Below are 21,102 nucleotides of genomic sequence, written 5' to 3' on the forward strand. Positions count from 1 at the left end.
GACAACTTTTAATTCTCATAATTCAAGTTTAATGGTTTGAAAAATTGGAAAGGCGCTATTTTATATTAATTCGAAGTTATTTCTTTAAACATAATTATGAATTTCCAGGGAAATAAAGATATGCAACATTATCGTTGTCTTACAGGTTGGGAGGCTAGATGAGAGAAATGGAGAAATCAGGATATGGTTGGTGACAAACAAGACAGAAATAGCCCTCATATGTAAATGAGTTAAGTAAAAGTGAAGGTTGACAAGTAGAGCAAAGCAGGTTACATAGCAGATACATTTCAGTAGTAGCAGTGACATTATGTTGAGGTCAGTTGAAACTGAAAGGTAACTGAAGACATCGGCCTCTGGTTTAAAACAACAGTGAGCCACTTCTAAAGCACTGTTCCAACTCAGCTAAAGGAAAAACTAACATCGTCTCCTCTCACACGCATGTCGTGTTCAAAGAAGACTGGAACCTTTCTCTAAAGCTTGGTGAACCGTTGAGCACGTTACACATTGTGTTGATATTATGCTACACATTGTGGGCATTATGAGTTTCCTTTGATAGAGAGCTGGAAAGTAGGAAACTATGCTAATCACTCTAGACATGCTTCAAGGTGAAATTGAGTACAGAAGACAATAAGTACAACTATACATCCTCAGTCCTGACATGGGTGACACCCTTACAGACATTTAGTTACTCATTATTCCATTCATTCAATAACTTAATGAGTTAGTTCTGAACAGCTCTCGTTCTGAGCAGGTCCTTTCCTCAGTGAGCAAAGCATTTCATGCTATTCCAGTTAGACACACACTGTACATTAGACTGTTCACTTTGACCTTGGGTTTTCGTTATCATCGTTAAAAAAGTAGCATCTCAAAAAGCTGTTAAAAACAGACGTGCTGCTCGCCTGATTGGCCGATAATCCTTGAAGTGAGATCCAACGCCCCATCAACAAACACGTCTTTGGCCATCTTAACGTCAAGCAGCAGCATGGTGACTTGTCTTGAGAGCCTCAGCTTGTAATGCAAGGCAAAAGCTTATCGAACCTTTGAAAACAGCCGACAGTAATCTGTAGAGAAGTTCAATATATCTCTTTTGTGAGCTTGAAGCTCACAAAATATCCCCTAAAAACACTCGAAAATAGTTTGACAAAAAAACAAACAAACATGGAAACTATAAGACGGAACAGTTTTTTGTCGTCGTCTTTGGTGCTTTAGAAGCACAAGGTGGCTGTCCAGAACATTTGCATGGGTACGTTGCATTACAATGGAAACATCCTCCACTTCGCTCAGTCGAGGCAAAGGGGGTGTCCCCTAACCAAGCAGATATATTTCTTATACACATGGTTAGTTACAAAGGCTAAAATGGTGCTAACAAATGGCTCATGAGTAGCTACTATGGTAACTCCTAAACTAAAATCAACCATATCCCAATATGAACATGCAGCAACCCACTTCACTTTCAATGAAAACTAACAATCCAACCAGCACTAGCCCAAGTACATGTATGCATCAATACATTTCCATGAATGGCGCAGGAGCAAATGATAAACTTCACCACAAAAAACATTCACTTCCTCCCTCTCTATATCTACCCCTCTATAAAGAATAGCAGTTAGACCTAGACCTGTGACCCTGACAGTTCGGGGGATTCCATTGGCTAGCAAAAGCTCACCTGACCATCAGTAGCACATTCAAACCAATGACCACAACCACACCTAGCTACGGGTCAGGTTCATTCCTGCAGACAGGGACAGATGGGAAACACTCATTTTGGGGTGGAATCCAAGTCAAAGTAATTGAAATTCAATAATTTAAACGTAATCACTGGTTAAGTGTCTTGAGCCCAAAAGAGACTGGTAGATGTGTAGATGCATTTGCAAACACATTCAAAATGTGTCAATTCAAATTTCAAAAATAACCTCTGGCAATTTCTTTTGGCTATTTCTCCAAATGAAAGTTCAGCTAAATTAAATGTCTGTCTGTCCATCTCGTCACCCGGGAACTGGAAGGTCACCTATACATTGCACATATAGCACCCATGAGGAAAAACCTCCATACATAAAATTTTCATGGTAAATAGAAAAGTAATTATTTCAATAGTTGATATTTGAACTCTGCTTATTGCTTCTAAACGATACCTCGCTACGGCTTTACCCCCAATCCTTACATATAAACAATTCACCAGGTAGAGACCAACCCCACTGATGATATGGCAAATACTATGTTTCTCTGCATGTCATTTCAGGTGTGTTTATGGTCTGTGTCTATACAGTATGTGAGTGCGTGTGTCTTCCTATGTTTGAACATGTTTTGTCTGCAGGTAACGACGCATCCCGTTTCTTCAACCTATAAAAAGTGTCCATGTTCTTATGTAACAGCGCATCCAGTATCACCAATACCTTGGAAGTGTGCACGTGTGTGAAGTGTTCTAATGCACATATGTATCGACGCATCCCGTTTTTATCCAGTCCCACAGCTCCTTAAATGAGTGTGACAATTGCTTGAACTGACATTGCGCTCCATGGGTGCGACACTTCCCACACCTACCAAAGTCTCAGCAAGCAGAAAACGTTCTGCCAACGTTCTGTTCAGCAGCCCAGGAAAAAGCTGGGAAGAAATATACATGGACTGCTGCAAGAAAATAGGAGCCCTTTAAAATCACAAGTCTTTGTTTTCAGTTTTTCAACCGCCGACATTTCCTTTCTCCTCTGTTTTGCAAGCATGCTTCAGTTCCACATTGTGACTGACTAATAGTAGTACAGGTTTGAGGTGGTTAGGGCGGAAAGTGTGGACTGTGAAGGCTGGAGGAGCTGGGACTTGTAGTTCAGCAGAGGGAGAATTGTAAGTCCTTGGCAGGAGATGTAGTCCTCTACCTGGAGATCATGGAGCTGGACTGGGAGTGGTTAGAGGAGGAGGTAGCGTGGCTGAGCTGGGAGAAACCACTGTGACTCGACTCCAAACTGGTCATAGAGCCCCTGAGAGAAAAAAGGTTAGATTTTATTTAAACGCATTGTTGGCCTAACTAAGGTTTTAGAACTACATACTAAATGGGCTTAAAAATCAGACCTGGGTGCAAGTACTATTTGAAATCTTTCAATTACTTTGAGCGTTTGCATTAGGAGTGACCAGTGGGAGGGGTTTGCACTTGTGGGACTCGTTTATTGGTTATATTGCAGCAGGAAAGCTCAATCAAGCACAGCTGAAGTATAAACTAAAAAAAAAATGTTCTCTTGTCACATAGGAAACGATTTCAAATAGTATTTGATCTCTGGTCTGGTATTAATGATGCCCAGCTCAAGCTCCTGCTTTGTCAAGTCTAGTGCCGAATAGTGTAGATCATGCAGCAAGTCAAACCAAACGGAGGTGAATCCACTCTGTGTGACATTCATTTAGCATATTGCACTAAATAGGTTGTCCTTCTAACCCACGCGGACTAAAACATGGCCTCTCATGCTTCAGTGATAGTTTTGAGGGGCACGAATGAAAAGACTTCTTATCCTTATCAACCAATTTGCAGAGGCAGAAAAACACAGCAGGGATCATCAGCTACATTCAGCTATGTGCTGATTTGGTCTTGAGCAGATGGTCAGGGGGCCGGAACATAATTATAAATCATTTGTAGGACTGCAAATTGACCACAAGAAGCCCAAACAGATATCATATTTAGATTAAAACCTTTTCATTTTAAATGTACATAGATTTGTATGACATCACGTACTTCTATTATGCATGGCAATACTCTGGAACAGATTTCCTAAATTAAAAATAACTTTTATCCGTCTTTTATGTAAAAAAATAAACAAAAAAACACCCGCGAGCGGCCAGTTGGGGAACCCTGAAATACAGGTAGCCCTTTGTGGCAAAGGAGGAAGGCAATTCAAACTAAAAAGGCATGTTAGTCATTCATGCAAGGGTGAGACTAGCTAGCTTAGTGAGTGGCCTTTCTCTAGCTGAAGCACACAGAGAAAGCCTAGCATTGCTGGTGAGGTAATGCTCAAATAAAGCCATAAGCAAAGGGTCAAGATGCTAGCATCTTTGAGTTGTCGCTAACTGTTAAATGGGAGTTCTCATAAGCAACCAAACGCAATGCAAAGCTAAGGGAACACAAGTCCACTTACAAACTTTGAACATCAAAGCAAGCCATTCTTCACAGGAAGAGACAGAAAGAGAAGGGACAGAAGGAGGAGTAGAAGAGGGGTTGGTGAGCGATAAGAGGATAGGAGCGCATTGAAAAGAGAGTGGAGGGTAAAACGGACATCTCTCTCTTTAGGAGGGGAAGCCTACGCTTGGCACTTCATAATGGATACAATGTTGATGTCAATATTGTATACAAAAAATATAAAATGGAAAAAAGTGATGATACAATACAATCATAACACAATATACAGTATGATTTAAAAAATAATTAAAGTTACTTTGATGACCCATTTGATATCAACACACACACACTAACCTGAAGTCCTCGGAGCCAATGACCTCTGTGTAGTACATGACTTTGCACTTGTGTGAGGAGACCTGCAGGGAGGCGAGGACGTCGTCCACGCGGGGCAGGTTGGTGGAGGCGCTGCCCGGCATGGTGTGGAACTTCCACTGCAGGATGTAGAACCCGGGCCACCTGGTCACGTGGGAACCCTGGGAGAGGGACGGCGAGAGGGAGAGATGGGGTGGGGGGAGATGGGGGGTACATTAGATGATGTTTTAATAATTGTCAATCTGAATGTTAGATCTATTATTAGATCTATTAAGTATCGAAAGGCATTTCAAATCACACTTAACACTAAACTACTGGTTTCAACATTGGTGTAATATGCAAACCTGTATATTTTAATGAGTCAATCTTAATTCATTCATTCAGTCAAGAGATTCTCTCAGGCACTGACAAAGAGCCACCTGCATGCCTCATGTCTTTCTCAATACTATGAACATCTAGTCTGCTGTTCCAGTGCTGACCTGAACGCTCTCCCCCTCCTTGCAGGTGAGTGGTGACTCCACCATGCTGTAGTCCAGGCCTATGGTCCAGGACTTGTCTATGAGCTGGACGTTGTTCCCCCCGGGGGTGGTGATGCTGCTGTGTTGCCCCACTAGGGGGTCCTTGCGGGGGGTTTGGGGGGCGCGCTTGGAGTGGTAGAGGTGGAAGACCACGTCGCCCTTACACACATCAAAGTCCCAAGTGATCACGGAGGAGGCGTCGATGATCTCGATCACCACCTGGGAGGGAAAGCAGGGAGGAGGGAGAGAAAAAGAGGAGGGTTGAAGACGAGGGGAGAGAAAAGGAGAAGGAGAGAGAGGGATGAGAAAAGGAAGGATGGGAAAATCAGGAGAAAAAGAGATGAGAAGAGTAGAAGTAAAAGAGATTGAGAAAGAATTAAAGAGAACAGATGACTGAGGGAGGGAAGACAGCAGATTTCTACCGAGTAGTATCCACATGGCTTCGTTTATAATAGATCATATAATCTACTTTCCTGGAACAGAAACAAAAGAACAAATGGGTGCAGATTCCTCTCAAAGCAACGTTCATGTTCAATTTGTGACAGAACAGTGGCTTAATGTCTGAAGATCAGTTTGAATGCACTTTCAGGATTTCTCCAGTCAGTGGCAGTGTTGGTCAAGTAACTTCAGCAGACCAACGTTTGGCTTGTTAATTATTTTCCTCTCTCCATCCCCATCTTTCGCTCATTCTTCCCATACCTCTTTCCCCATCTCCCTCTTTCTCTCCTCCCGCCTATCTGCCCTTCTCTCGCTTTCTTATTTCTCCTTCTCCACAAATGACTTCAAAGCTTCAGCTAAGGCCACAGTCGCCCCGCTCTCCTCGAGTCGTCTCTGCTCTGCCCCAGCCGAGGTGCACCGTGTTGGGGGCTCACCTCGTGGGGCGCTCCCTTGAAGACGCTGGCACTCTGGTAGATAGTCTCTGTCCACAGGCTGATGTCTTCGTTCTCCAGCTCCTCTGCAGTACGGTACAGAGACTTGGGCACCAGGCCTCCCTCTGGGACTTCACACTGCACACAGACGACACACAAAGAACTAGGCCATAGGAGAACGAAAACTGCATAGAAAGTACATCTTTGCTACAATCTTAAATTCAAAAATTCATAATATCATTTCTAAAAAGGGATACAAACGTTATCATGGCAACCACACGACAACGTGACTATGTTGGGTGATGACACCACACACACAGTGACTCACCATACACTCTCCTCCCAGGAAGTCAGGGATGACCTCCTTGTCTATGTAGTCCAGCAGGCCGCCGGGGCCCTGGTAGTCATTCCCAGCGTAGATCAGGAACTTCTTACGGGTGTTCTCGTCGATGAACGGACTCACCTGAACACAGGACAGAGACGGTGGGACGAGTCAACACCCTACTGCTCTCGCCTAAACACATCATGCCTAGCTGCAGCTTATCTAGTGTCCTATGAGCACTATATAGGGTATAGGGTGTCGTTTAGGAGTCTCCAGCCATAGTATTTCATAGTGTCTCACCAGGGTCCAGAGCACAGGGAAGACTCTAGGAGCCCTCAGTATGAGCAGACGTCCCAGGGTCTCTGGGTAGTTGGCCTCCACCACCTCAATGATTCTCAGAAGGGCCTTAACCCCCGGTCGCCACAGGTGGCGCATGTTTAACCCTTCGAGGTCCACCAGACACGTCCAACAACTACACACACAGAGAGAGACAGAGAGAGAGAGAGATTGTAAGTACTCTACACAGATTGCAAGTACAATACACATTACATTTCCAAATACGACCTTATGACGTCAAAAAAGGGAAACGGACAGATTCCTCCCTCTCTCAATCAGGGGCTCTGGCTCCCTGTCTTACGTGAGGGAAGCTCCATGGCATTCCACCCGAGCACACTTGAGATTCCTGCATGGCTTCTCCCCACAGTCGCGCCTATCTGATAAGCCTGACAGCTGCCAGGTAACACCCCCCCCCCCTTCTCGCCTTCTTTCTTCTCTCCCCTCTCTTTTCCACTTCTCCTCTCACTCGCTCCATTTCTCTGTCACTTAATCAATTCCCCCCTCTCTCTCACCCACACCCTTCAGAGAGGAACCCTCCATTCTTTCCATCTTGCCTAGAGATAACTTTAAAGAGCATCCCCGACACTCAGCACTCTGTGTTAATAACCCCACTGCACCAAGGCAATGCCCATGATACACATTAGCTTAGCAACAGAGGTACCATAGGACTCATTACCGTTTAGTCCCCCTTCTCCCAGGAACTCGTGTCCTGTAGATCTGAGAAGCCTGGATAGGTGTATGCAATATGGCTTAAACTCCACTTGACCTATCAGAGGGAGTGGTGGAGATACTACCAAATAGCAACAGGGTGTGTACCTGATTGGTCGGCCGAAGACTTTGGTGTTCTCCTCACAGCGCCTTAGGCCCTCCTCGTTTATGGATAGAACCTGAAGGGTTAAAAACACACACACACTTAATGTAGGTATGCTCACACACACTTTAGTTATCACATGTGTGACTGATAGCAAAAGAGGCCCCCTCACGTGTCTGAGTAGAGACTCCTCCCCCAGGGCTCGGACCAGCCCCTTGGTGTCCATCTGTCCCAGACGCAGGATATAGAGAGGACGACCCTCTGGAAGGACACAGACAGACGCATATTTGAATAGTCTAGGGATGCAAATTTCGGTCCAGTTTGCTGCAGACTAACTAACCCTCGTTAACCAGTCAACAAACAAAAAATACAATTCCAAACAGTAAAATATTATGCATGCATACAAGGAATGGACATTTTTCATAATGAGAAACATGCAACAGCAAGTCTATCGTCTTCCAGTCAAAGGCTAATTACAGTCTATTATTGAACATTCAACTCCTGTAATGAAGCAGCTAATAAAGCATATTTTTCAAACATTTACCAAAATGCAATTTGTGGGAAAACAGTTCTAAAACAGTGTGCCTAATGCAAGTGGCTCCATATGACAATGATTTAAATCTCTGCTAGAAACGTAGAGGGGGAATCTAATAGCAACAACTAGGATGGGTTGGGTCTTTGGCTTCTGGACAACAAAATAAAGTTGATATGAAAACCAATAGAACAGGTGAGAAATGATGGTTAAATGGGATGGGGAAGTCTTTATAAAATCCCACTGGTTAAATGGGATGGGGAAGTCTCTATAAAATCCTACTGGTTAAATGGGATGGGGAAGTCTCTATAAAATCCTACTGGTTAAATAGGATGGGGAAGTCTTTATAAAATCCCACTGGTTAAATGGGATGGGGAAGTCTTTATAAAATCCCACTGGTTAAATGGGATGGGGAAGTCTCTATAAAATCCTACTGGTTAAATGGGATGGGGAAGTCTCTATAAAATCCTACTGGTTAAATAGGATGGGGAAGTCTTTATAAAATCCCACTGGTTAAATGGGATGGGGAAGTCTTTATAAAATCCCACTGGTTAAATGGGATGGGGAAGTCACTATAAAATCCTACTGGTTAAATGGGCTGGGGAAGTCTCTATAAAATCCTACTGGTTAAATAGGATGGGGAAGTCTTTATAAAATCCTACTGGTTAAATAGGATGGGGAAGTCTTTATAAAATCCTACTGGTTAAATAGGATGGGGAAGTCTTTATAAAATCCTACTGGTTAAATAGGATGGGGAAGTCTCTATAAAATCCTACTGGTTAAATGGTATGAGGAAGTCTTTATAAATTCATTCTGGTTAAATGGTATGAGGAAGTTTTTATAAAATCATGCTGGATAAATGGTATGAGGAAGTCAATATAAAATAATTAGTTACACATTTCTATGGATGGATGCTACTTCGAAGCAAGGTAAGACATGCCTCATTATTTGAAGTAAAGTAAAACGTTCAGGTTTCAAACAATTATGCTGCCTCACGCTCACATTGCAAAGTGGTGTGTGACACGCTGATAGCCTGCCTACCCCTGACTTTAGCTTATGCACTTGAACGGCGAATTGGAGGCGGGCTTTAATTACAAGTTGAGATTGAAAAAAAAAAAAAACAGTAGCTCTTTTCCAATCGTGGCCATCAAAACAGTTTACACACGATTGCATTTCGAGTTGTTGTTTGCTGCTTAGAAAAGCACGGAGCTGCTCTCGCACTGCTCCTCAAACAAGGCTCTTATACATTTAATTGTGTGATGAGCGCGATGCCTTGGGACTGCCGTGAAGACATGCAATAAACCAGAGAATGCAAATATCCAGGGCAAGTATGAAGTAACAACAATGTATTTGAAATTGGGACTGGTGAACTGCAATGTCAATTCTAAGTTGTAGTCCTTCATTGGACCAATATGGTGTAAGACAGGAAGTTGTGGCTTAGACTTCTTTTTCTATCACAGTGAAATACAAAGTGACGTTTTGGGAAGTTATTTACAAAGAAACCGGACACACAACAGTTGTTTTTATACCAATAATAAGAGTAAATAATACGAGTACAACACTGTTTGTGCCGTGTGTGTCTGAGTAATTACTGTATATTGTGAACATCATATGACTATCCCTCTACATCAAATCAAGACTTCATGACAATTATTAGCGACTAATTGTGTGTGTGTGTGTGTGTGTGTGTGTGCCTGTGCACCTCTCTCCGTCTCCATACCTTTATCATGGTGGTGCCACCCTCCAGTGTAGTAGTCATTGAGGACCTGTGGTGAGGTCCACGTCTCTAACAGATAGTCCACCTGGTGCTGTTTCCTCCATGTTAAGGACTGACACAGGATCTCCCTGGCCTTCTCCATGTTAAAGTCCCTGGCCCGCAGGAAACGAAGGATGTGTTCGTCCTTAGGGATCTGGAAAGGTGGTGAGGAGGGAGAGGAGGGAGTGAGGGTAAGGGTCTCCAAGGGGGGGGGGGGGTTCAGAGGGGGCAGGGTAAGAGCGTGCGCGTGTGAGCATGTCACACATGCCTCTATGTTTGTGTCTCAAGTAGCAGAGTATGATTTTAAAGATGGAATATGCTTTAGTACGCGTGTATTGACAGCTGTAAGGATGCGTCTCACCTTGCCCTTGTGGCTCTCCTGCAGCCACTGTCGTAGTCTGATCAGACAGCTCTCCTGCAGAGGCGTCAGGTCTCCCAAGTAGCGCTTGATGTAGTCTGCATCCAACTTGTCTACAACACACACACACTTTAGGGAATTCTCAAGTCAGTCAATTCAATCTCCTTCAAAATCAATCACGCCGCTAAACGCCACTTAAAAATAGTGTTTCCCATTTTCCTAGTGTATTGAAACTTTTGAACAGTGTCTCAATCATTCATTAGTACCAACCATCAGGTGTGCCTGTCTGGTTCTCTGTCTGGTTGTCAGGTTGGCTAGCGGCATCGTTGCTGGTGGCATCACTTTGGGTGGCATCATTATTGGTGGCAGTGGCAATCTCATGATCACTGGCATCAGTGGACACGGGGATTGAGACGGCGGGCGTGACAGGCAGCTCCAGGGGGAGGAGCTTTGGGGTGGCACAGACAGGTTTGGTGGTGACGGAGGAAGGAGCATCCAGGGAGGGAGTCCAGCGGGGCACGTGGCTTATCCCCTCTTCCTCCAGCTGGTTTAGGTAGAACTCTATGATCTCCTTACCCTGAAGATGAGGGAGGGGGAGGGAGGGAAAGCAAGAGAGATGGGGGAGGAGAGAACGAACGACAAAGTGAGAAAAAGAAGATCGTTATTAATATGGAGGGAGGCTAAATAGGGAATAGTAGCTTACCTTTGTTTACATTGGCTCAGCAAAGTGGCTTGATATTACATAATAAGAACCACTTAGCCCGAGACCTCACCACTCACGGCCCAATGGTATGTCTGCTGTATCAACACTGGATTCCATGGTTGGGCCAGTTAATTTTCATTTAACTCATTGCAGGAGATGAATTAAATTCCCAATACAATTAGGTTATTTTTGAATTGGAATTTCATTTCAATTATTGAGTTGAAATGGAACCTAGTTGGATTAATTATTTTTTGCATGAGGGGAATGTTTGACCTCTGGTGAATTCTCTACATTCTCTACATACATCTGGGTTGTATTCATTAGGGCGCAACGTACCAATGGTAAACGAAAACCAACATTTCTTACTGGACAAGGTTCAGGTATTCCTACCACCTTTCAGTCTGTTTCTTACTGTTAGTGTCTAATGAATATGACCCTGATCAGATCTGGATCACACACACACACCTTCTTGATACTGCTGGCGTACTGCTTCATGGCCATCTTCTCCACCGTGCTCTCGAAGCCAAAGAACGATTTGATGTCCAGGCTGGCCGACTGCTCGAAACACGTCCAGTCATCATTCTCAGGGTGGGCCTGCACACACACACACACACACACACAAAAGAGAATATACAAGTGTTACCGTGGCAACCACATACACCAATATGACTGTGCCGAGCACTGACGCACACTACAAGCTACACATCCTCAGCTATGTGTGGGAGTGCGTACCGATGATACTGCCCACTGGCATTATATCAATACTGACAGGTTGTGTCGTTATATGCCAATAAATATTGATAGGAGGGAATTTTGTGACGGTATCAAGCACAGACAGCACATTCACACAGCCTGAGATTGTATCAAAATAGATTTTGTCGAATGTCAGCGAGTGGAGTGTGTTAGATAGGACTGGGAGTGAGTGTTGAATGTCAGACACCGCTAGGCAAAATGGGGCAAGTCATACAGTGATCACTCCGTGACACACAACTTCTGAAAGAGCTTATTTTACTATGTAGCTCTTCGGCTAGCTCCGGCGTTGGATACCTGTTATCTCTGGCTACCAAAATATGTCAGCTTTAGCCAACTTTAGCTCAGTCTCATGGAGCTACCTAGCCCTGTTAGCTTCCGCTAGCTAACTGTAACGGGTCTTCCATAAGAAAAGCTGCATAACGGACCTAAAATAGGCCCGCTAGCCTCGTTAGATGCTAGCGCAATGTGTTTGACCTCATTAACTCAGAGCGCATTCATTCACCACGGGAGTCTGGTGAGAGTAGCACTGAGGTCAGAGGAGGGAGTGCCGCAACACACTGCAGTAGGCCTGGGCGGTGTGAAAGAACTGACTCCAGAACAGTGTGCGAGTGCGTTGAGGCGGAGTGCTGCAGGGAACAATGGGAGGTCTGAATTATTCAGTGGGAAGGAAGCAGCACATGAGAGGCTGGTTGGGACACAGCTTTCTCTGCATTGTGATTGCATTGGAGGGAAGGGCTTTCAGACAAGTGTGCCATCGACAACTTGCTTTTACAGGGCTGTGTGCGTGTCCGTGTCGTGTGGTGATATAAAACTAAGACTGAAGCGGCGTCTGTGTAGCTACATATCAGGAGCTGGTTGGAACACAACTTGATCCGTCCATTTGAAGAGACATTGTGAATGCACAGGTGTGCTGCCGACAGCTGGCTTCAAAGTGGTTTAACAGGGCTTTGTGAGTGTGTGATTGAGTGCGAGTGTGTGTGCATGCGTTTGACAAAATAAAGCCAAGGCTTGAATGTGTGTTAGCGAATGGACAGGTAGCTTATGTAACCATACCAACCAAAGGCACATTTTAAAATGTGTGTGTGTGTGTGTGTAAAACACACCGAGTAACTGCAGAGTTCGTGGATGATGACTCTGTTGGAAAAGGTCTCGTTGTGGGACTCGATGTGGAGCGTCCTCTCTCTCTTGTTCAGAGTGTTCTCCTGGCTGAAGTACACATAGTCCACCCCCGCAATCTGCACACAAAGAACACTCATGAAACCAGTTGCAGCAAAACTAAATGGTCAAAAAGGAAAAACGGATACACTGATTACAAAATGGCCGATGCATGATTTGCGTGTTACCTAAGGTCTTTTTATTTATTTTTGTCACGTCAGCTTCGAATGTTTCAAATGCAACTTTATTTCAACTGTCCCCTGAAAATCTCACTTAAAATGAATATTCTGTATCCAAATAATGTTGCCGACTCGTCCAATTCTCGTACTTGTGGCCAAAGCATAAATTGGAGAAAAACACCTCAAACTTGTATCTCAAATAAACCTTTAAAAAATGCTAGCTATTTCCTCATAGAAGAGATCATGTTCTTGAGAAGGATGAGCTGGCCAATCAGCGATCGACTCACATCACTATTTTCCATGACCGGTATACATCAACACCACTCCTTGTTTGGGGTATGCCAACACCATTCCAACACAGAAAATATACTTTATAACATACTAAATTAACATTTCTGGAAGGAAAACTATTTCACTCATATTTGAAGTAATTATAGGTCATATTTCTTTGATTGACTCACATTGACTGACAATGATTGATAAAAAAACATTTTATTGATTGACTGACAAGACTCAAGAGAGAAGTTAGCGAAAAGGTTAGCGACAAGTTAGCCGTACCCGTTTGAGGAGACGTGGGGCGTCCACGTCCAGTTTGCAGCGGCGCTGGACCTGGTGTATGGATCCATCCTCGCTCTCAGTTTCCTCCAACACCTCGCTGTCCACAAACATGGGAATCAGGTGACACGTGGGGAATCGCCTCTCGTAGGCCTGCGAGAGAGACGGAAAGAGAAAGGGTTATTAGTGTGGGACTCATTTGTTGAAACAACGCAAACTCCTTCACATTCCATTCCATGAATTGAGAGAGAGAGCGAGATGCATCAGACAAGATTGTTGGCCTTACAATGGCTAGACTATGACATTTAATTGATGGATATTCTAGTTCCCAAAATCTAATTTGTCAGCTGTTTTCATATCTCAAAAAAGTGAGTAAGAGAGAACGGTGGGCGTGAAAGGTTAGGACAGAGAAGATAGACAGCGAGAGACAAAACACCCTTCAGGTCTATTCAACTCCCTGACCCGCACTCTGGTTCTATCGTTGACTCGTATCCAATCGTCTCAGCAGCTGGCACACATTCCAGCATTACACAACGCATCGTTCATTATCTAGGATGCAAAATAATAGGCCCAGTAATAATAGGCCCATTAATGGCACCCCAGGCACAATATATCAGTAGAATTCTGCTCATAAACACATACCACCTAGGTCACGACCAAAATGGCACCCTATGGGCCCTGGTCAAAAGTAGTGCATGATGTAGGGAATAGGGTATAATTTCAGACACAGCCCTCGATTTATTGTGCTGCTGAAGGCAGCTGTTACACAATGTAAGGTCCTTGGCACACAATGGGCCTGCATTGGTTTCATAATGGTTTGATTACTGATCCTGGACCTAATTGGCAGGGCTACGTAAGCAGCAAGGGGACATGAATCGACAGGTCCCCGATCAGTTTGGAGAGGTGTGGGAGACAAGGTTAATGCTTCAGCCCACCTAAGTGACACTGCACTCAGTACAGTCAAGAGACTTGTACATTATGACAGCGTCTTTGCTAATTCTAGGCCAAGTCTATGCCATGTGTTGTAATAAAGGAACTAATTTTGTCTACTTCTTCCTGGCTGCTCGAGACACCATTATTTATTTCATTTTGTGCTGAATGGTCAGATTCTTATCCTGGCCCAGCTGGAGTCTGCAGTTTCGAGAGAGCGAGAGAGGAAGGAGTGAGAGCGAGAGGAGAGAGGAAGGAGAGAGAATGCGAGAAAAAGGAGGGAAGTTGCGTTGGGGCAATGAGAGGCAACCACCGGGCACAAATCCACCACTTAGTCAAGATGGCTCAGACTGAAAACATACATGTAAAAGCACTCACTAAAAGCTAAGTAAGTGAGCGAGCGAGAAAGAACAAGCTTTTTTACAAATGTTTTACTCAAGGTTGGCAGTGTTCACAGCTCACTCATCAGTTATTATGGAGCAAGATGTCCCCGTCCTCTAAAAATGCTTTGGGTTCAGCTCAGGTCCTCTAAAACCAGTGTTTTGAAATACTTTCATACCAGGGACTTGCAAGCTATGGCTTTTCCTTTTTGGGGCCACAGACTGGAGGTTGAGAAACACCCCTGTAGCCTAGACAACTACCTCATGCCCATACTGTATTTAATTATTTATCCATCTTGCTCCTTTGCACCCCAGTATCTCTACTTGCACATTCATCTTCTGCACATCTACCATTCCAGTGTTTAATTGCTATATTGTAATTACTTCGCCACCATGGCCTATTTATTGCCTTAATTCCCTTATCTTACCTCATTTGCACTCACTGTATATATACACCCTATCTTCTTTTTTTCTATTGTTCTTATTGACTGTGTTCTGTTTATTCCATTTGTAACTCTGTTGCTGTATGTGTCAAACTGCTATGCTTATCTAGGCCAGGGCACAGTTGCAAATGAGAACTTGTTCTCAACGAGCCTACCTGGTTAAATAAAGGTGAAAAAAGGGCTTTGTCATAACTGTAATAAGGGCTAGAGCTTACCCTGCTAAAATGGGACCGGTATTCAGGTTGGGGTGTGAGGCGACGAGCAAACCAGGCTAACTAGGGGCTTAGGAAATTGGCAATAGCTGCACCCCCCATTCTTTGTAGCTCCAGTCAGCATGGTACCAGACTGCCTAATAACACTGCCAGGGCTGTTGGTTGTGTCCCAAATGGCAACACATTCCCTAAAGTGCTAAGGTAGTGCACTATATTAGGCAATAGGGTGCTATTTGGGTTGCAACCATTGAGCTGTGTCCACTATCATCATGCTGAGTTCTGTCTCTCTCTCTGGTCGAGAACAGAGGCTCTCGGAGGTGTACAGTCAGCACTATGGCAGGAGTAAACACAGTGTTTGGTGTTCGCCCATCAAAACAGGCTACTGCATCAACAAATGCTCTCAACAGCACTAAACATCACATGAAGCGGTAGGCCAAATACAACAAACAATTCCTCACACCCAACAACATACCTCAACACAAAACACACATACTGCTCAAAGAAATAAAGGGAACACTAAAATAACACATCCTAGATCTGAATGAAATATTCTTATTAAATACTTTTTTCTTTACATAGTTGAATGTGCTGACAACAAAAATCACAAAAATTAGCAATGGAAATCAAATGTATCAACCCATGGAGGTCTGGATTTGGAGTCACACTCAAAATTAAAGTGGAAAACCACACTACAGGCTGATCCAACTTTGATGTAATGTCCTTAAACAAGTCAAAATGAGGCTCAGTAGTGTGTGTGGCCTCCACGTGCCTGTATGACCTCCCTACAACGCCTGGGCATGCTCCTGGTGAGGTGGTGGATGGTCTCCTGAGGGATCTCCTCCCAGACCTGGACTAAAGCATCCGCCAACTCCTGGACAGTCTGTGGTGCAACATGGCGTTGGTGGATGGAACGAGACATGATGTCCCAGATGTGCTCAATTGGATTCAGGTCTGGGGAACGGGCAGCCAGTCCATAGCATCAATGCCTTCCTCTTGCAGGAACTGCTGACACACTCCAGCCACATGGGGTCTAGCATTGTCTTGCATTAGGAGGAACCCAGGGCCAACCGCACCAGCATATGGTCTCACAAGGGGTCTGAGGATCTCATCTCGGTACCTAATGGCAGTCAGGCTACCTCTGGCGAGCACATGGAGGGCTGTGCGCCCCCCCAAAGAAATGCCACCCCACACCATGACTGACCCACTGCCAAACCGGTCATGCTGGAGGATGTTGCAGGCAGCAGAACGTTCTCCACGGCATCTCCAGACTGTCACGTGTGCTCAGTGCCGAATTTGCCAATCTTTGTGTTCTCTGGCAAATGCCAAATGTCTTGCACGGTGTTGGGCTGTAAGCACAACCCCCACCTGTGGACGTCGGGCCCTCATACCACCCTCATGGAGTCTGTTTCTGACCGTTTGAGCAGACACATGCACATTTGTGGCCTGCTGGAGGTCATTTTGCAGGGCTCTGGCAGTGCTCCTCCTGCTCCTCCTTGCACAAAGGCGGAGGTAGCGGTCCTGCTGCTGGGTTGTTGCCCTCCTACGGCCTCCTCCACATCTCCTGATGTACTGGCCTGTCTCCTGGTAGCGCCTCCATGCTCTGGAGACTACGCTGATAGACACAGCAAACCTTCTTGCCACAGCTCGCATTGATGTGCCATCCTGGATGAGCTGCACTACCTGAGCCACTTGTGTGGGATGTAGACTCCGTCTTATGCTACCACTAGAGTGAAAGCACCGCCAGCATTCAAAGTGACCAAAACATCAGCCAGGAAGCATAGGAACTGAGAAGTGGTCTGTGGTCACCACCTGCAGAACCACTCCTTTATTGGGGGTGTCTTGCTAATTGCCTATAATTTCCACCTGTTGTCTATTCCATTTGCACAACAGCATGTGAAATTGATTGTCAATCAGTGTTGCTTCCTAAGTGGACAGTTTGATTTCACAGAAGTGTGATTGACTTGGAGTTACATTGTGTTGTTTAAGTGTGTATATAGAGCAGTGTATATATATATATATATATAAAAAAACAGTCAACGTCCAACATGTTCAATCCCAATTTACACCCCAGACTGCATAAACAAAGAAAATATTTCTGGGCAAATACATTTGAATTCCATCACTTTTTGACAGTACCCCTTTTGATTTGAATGAAACATTCCATATATAGTTTCCCATTGTAGAAGTGGTCAGGAAGTGAGTTGTTGGACCTGAACGCCAAAACATTCATGAGATAAAGGTGATCAAAGTTGACATTTTGCGTACCCCATGTGTCTTCATCACTGGAAAATAAACAGTTGAGTGATAATTTAAAAGCTTACAAAACAGGGTTGTAAAACTTTTAAAATTTCTAGAGAATAGTAGAAAACAAAAATCAAATTAGTTATTTTTAACCTTTAACGTCAATTACACATTCGCATAGCTTAGACCCTATTTTGCATCAGGTTGTGATGAGACAACATGCTCTTGAATACAGGGTGGGTGTTATGTTTTGGCTGACAAATGTACTAACATGGGAATAACAGACATTTCTACTTTCAAATGGGAACACAAAGATGGTTGGAGGTCCACACATCAGAGAATGGGAATATCTGTTTTAAATTATACTGTCAATCCTCCATAGGAAACCTATTGAAATCCTAAAAATATAAATAGACATGACCATTTAAGTTGACATTCAGTGGGTGGAATGATGGGCATCTTTGGGGTTGTAAAATAAAAATAAAAAAAATAAATAAGCTAAATTGCAGTGGTCTGAAGGGATAGGTCTTTTCTATGGATTTAAATTACACCTGCCCCTGTTTTCAAGATCATGTTTTGGCTCAACCCAAAAACCTCAGACGATATGAAAAATGGTCTACGCTACAAAATATGCAACATTTGAGATGAAACAAATCGGAGTTTAAAAAGGTTTAACATTTTAGAATTTATGAAAAACTTTTTCCCGTGAAATAATAAAATTGTTTGACAACACTAAGCTTTTAAATGATAAACTCAACAGTTTATTTTCCATTGATGTTTCATTGTATGGTAAAGTATGGAAAATTGGTCAACTTTGAGAACCTTCATTTAAGGTCCAAAAAGGCATTTTTATGACCACTTATTCTATGGGCAAACACGTATGGCAAGTTTTGTTTTAATTAAAAAGGTACGTAGTTAAAAAGTGATTGAATTCTAAAATGGATTTACTCTCATGTCCAACATGATGTTTCAGACCAAAAACAACACACTTGGCTATAGGCTACAGGTAACTGTCAAAATAAAGGAAACACCAACATAAAGTGTCTTAATAGTGTGTTGGGCCGCCACGAGTCAGAACAGCTTCAATGCACCGTGGCATAGATTCTACAAGTGTCTGGAACTCTGTTGGATTGATTTGTCACCATTCTTCCATGAGAAATTCCAGAATTTGGTGTTCTGTTGATGGTGGTGGAAAAACGCAGTCTCAGACATCACTCCAGAAACTCCCATACGTGTTCCGGTGGGTTGAGTTCTGGTGACTTGAGAGGGCCATGGCAAAATGGTTAACATCGTTTTCATGCCCATCAAACTCTGTGGATGGGGGGCATTGTCATCCTATGGGGGCATAGCTCTGGTTGCCAAAATAATGGCCTTGCCAGCATTTTAATACACGGCCTTAAGCATGGCGGGATGTTAAATGCTTAATTAACTTAGGAAACACACCTGTGTGGAACCAACTATTTTCAATATAGGCCTACTTTGTATCCCTCATTTACTCAAGTGTGATTGATTTGGGAGGTTAGATGTACTTAAAGAGTCAACATACACCCAATGCTAAACAAAGGTCACATGACAAGGAAAAACAAACCCCACAATGAATAGGAAAGCAAAACAGGAAATGTAAAGGCCATGATAGTGACTATTTTTAACAGACAAACGCAACACTACTCAGGCCACTACTCAGTGTCCTGACTGCGGGGGGAGCTGACTCCAGATCAGTGTGGGGAAAACAATGGTGGTAACTAGAAATCACATAACCCGCCAAGTGCCTTCTAAACACGGTGCAGTGTGTAATATGTAGCGGCTGTTAGTGGTAGCCCAAAGACAGTGTGTAATATGTAGCGGCTGTTAGTGGTAGCCCAAAGACAGTGTGTAATATGTAGCGGCTGTTAGTGGTAGCCCAAAGACAGTGTGTAATATGTAGCGGCTGTTAGTGGTAGCCCAAAGACAGTGTGTAATATGTAGCGGCTGTTAGTGGTAGCCCAAAGACAGTGTGTAATATGTAGCGGCTGTTAGTGGTAGCCCAAAGACAGTGTGTAATATGTAGCGGCTGTTCGTGGTAGCCCAAAGACAGTGTGTAATATGTAGCGGCTGTTCGTGGTAGCCCAAAGACAGTGTGTAATATGTAGCGGCTGTTCGTGGTAGCCCAAAGACAGTGTGTAATATGTAGCGGCTGTTCGTGGTAGCCCAAAGACAGTGTGTAATATGTAGCGGCTGTTCGTGGTAGCCCAAAGACAGTGTGTAATATGTAGCGGCTGTTAGTGGTAGCCCAAAGACAGTGTGTAATATGTAGCGGCTGTTAGTGGTAGCCCAAAGACAGTGTGTAATATGTAGCAGCTGTTAGTGGTAGCCCAAAGACAGTGTGTAATATGTAGCAGCTGTTAGTGGTAGCCCAAAGACAGTGTGTAATATGTAGCAGCTGTTAGTGGTAGCCCAAAGACAGTGTGTAATATGTAGCGGCTGTTAGTGGTAGCCCAAAAACAGTGTGTAATATGTAGCAGCTGTTAGTGGTAGCCCAAAGACAGTGTGTAATATGTAGCAGCTGTTAGTGGTAGCCCAAAGACAGTGTGTAATATGTAGCGGCTGTTCGTGGTAGCCCAAAGACAGTGTGTAATATGTAGCGGCTGTTCGTGGTAGCCCAAAGACAGTGTGTAATATGTAGCGGCTGTTCGTGGTAGCCCAAAGACAGTGTGTAATATGTAGCGGCTGTTCGTGGTAGCCCAAAGACAGTGTGTAATATGTAGCGGCTGTTCGTGGTAGCCCAAAGACAGTGTGTAATATGTAGCGGCTGTTAGTGGTAGCCCAAAGACAGTGTGTAATATGTAGCGGCTGTTAGTGGTAGCCCAAAGACAGTGTGTAATATGTAGTGGCTGTTAGTGGTAGCCCAAAGACAGTGTGTAATATGTAGCGGCTGTTAGTGGTAGCCCAAAGACCGTGTGTAATATGTAGCGGCTGTTAGTGGTAGCCCAAAGACAGTGTGTAATATGTAGCGGCTGTTAGTGGTAGCCCAAAGACAGTGTGTAATATGTAGCGGCTGTTAGTGGTAGCCCAAAGACAGTGTGTAATATGTAGCGGCTGTTAGTGGTAGCCCAAAGACTGTGTAATATGTAGCGGCTGTTAGTGGTAGCCCAAAGACAATGTACTAGCTTGTTGAGGGTGTCGCTTGATGCTAGAGATGCCCTTGAGATACACGTCAAATCAATCCGGGATGCTTCTTCCAAACAGGAAATGACCTACTTATTACATATTTTCAAATTCCATATCAAAAGGCCCGAGTCACATCACTGAAACTCAAATACCACATTTGCAAGCATGACTCATTGCTCGGTCACAGCTGAGCACATCTTCAAACATCAGAAACTCACAAGGGAGACGGGGGTCAATATTTAGGCCTTAGGCCGTCTATTATTGACACAAAGCATCATGGTCTTTTTAAAGTCAATTCAAGATAAGGGTGTCGGTAAAAGTCACGGGAGAAGTGTGTCACGCTCGGCGTTGACAAGAGGAAGACGAGGACATGTTCCAATACTCTGACATGGTCTCCTTTCTTGTTTCATTTCCATCATTAATGTTGATCGGTGAAA

General features: G+C 44.0%; 1 protein-coding gene across 8 annotated transcripts in view; it reads right to left on the reverse strand.

Annotated features, from left to right (window-relative positions):
• The window catches only part of LOC135538986 (SEC14-like protein 1), a 61,437-nt gene continuing 40,335 nt past the window's right edge, over window positions 1–21,102 (reverse strand). For 6 of the 8 annotated variants that reach the window (XM_064964883.1, XM_064964893.1, XM_064964868.1 and 3 more), the window contains 14 exons: window positions 13,316–13,465; window positions 12,527–12,658; window positions 11,136–11,264; window positions 10,238–10,544; window positions 9,971–10,080; window positions 9,574–9,808; window positions 7,494–7,582; window positions 7,327–7,397; window positions 6,475–6,646; window positions 6,181–6,315; window positions 5,856–5,990; window positions 4,945–5,202; window positions 4,448–4,626; window positions 1–2,969 (listed from right to left, as the gene is read on the reverse strand). In XM_064964883.1, the coding sequence (XP_064820955.1) occupies window positions 2,864–2,969; window positions 4,448–4,626; window positions 4,945–5,202; window positions 5,856–5,990; window positions 6,181–6,315; window positions 6,475–6,646; window positions 7,327–7,397; window positions 7,494–7,582; window positions 9,574–9,808; window positions 9,971–10,080; window positions 10,238–10,544; window positions 11,136–11,264; window positions 12,527–12,658; window positions 13,316–13,465 (2,208 nt within the window). In that variant the 3' untranslated portion in view covers window positions 1–2,863. The remainder of the gene's footprint in view (window positions 2,970–4,447; window positions 4,627–4,944; window positions 5,203–5,855; window positions 5,991–6,180; window positions 6,316–6,474; window positions 6,647–7,326; window positions 7,398–7,493; window positions 7,583–9,573; window positions 9,809–9,970; window positions 10,081–10,237; window positions 10,545–11,135; window positions 11,265–12,526; window positions 12,659–13,315; window positions 13,466–21,102) is intronic. The other 2 variants (XM_064964905.1, XM_064964910.1) reach the window with 1 other exon arrangement.

Source organism: Oncorhynchus masou, chromosome 5 (genome assembly GCF_036934945.1).
Source record: "Oncorhynchus masou masou isolate Uvic2021 chromosome 5, UVic_Omas_1.1, whole genome shotgun sequence".
NCBI classification, from domain to species: Eukaryota; Metazoa; Chordata; class Actinopteri; order Salmoniformes; family Salmonidae; genus Oncorhynchus; species Oncorhynchus masou.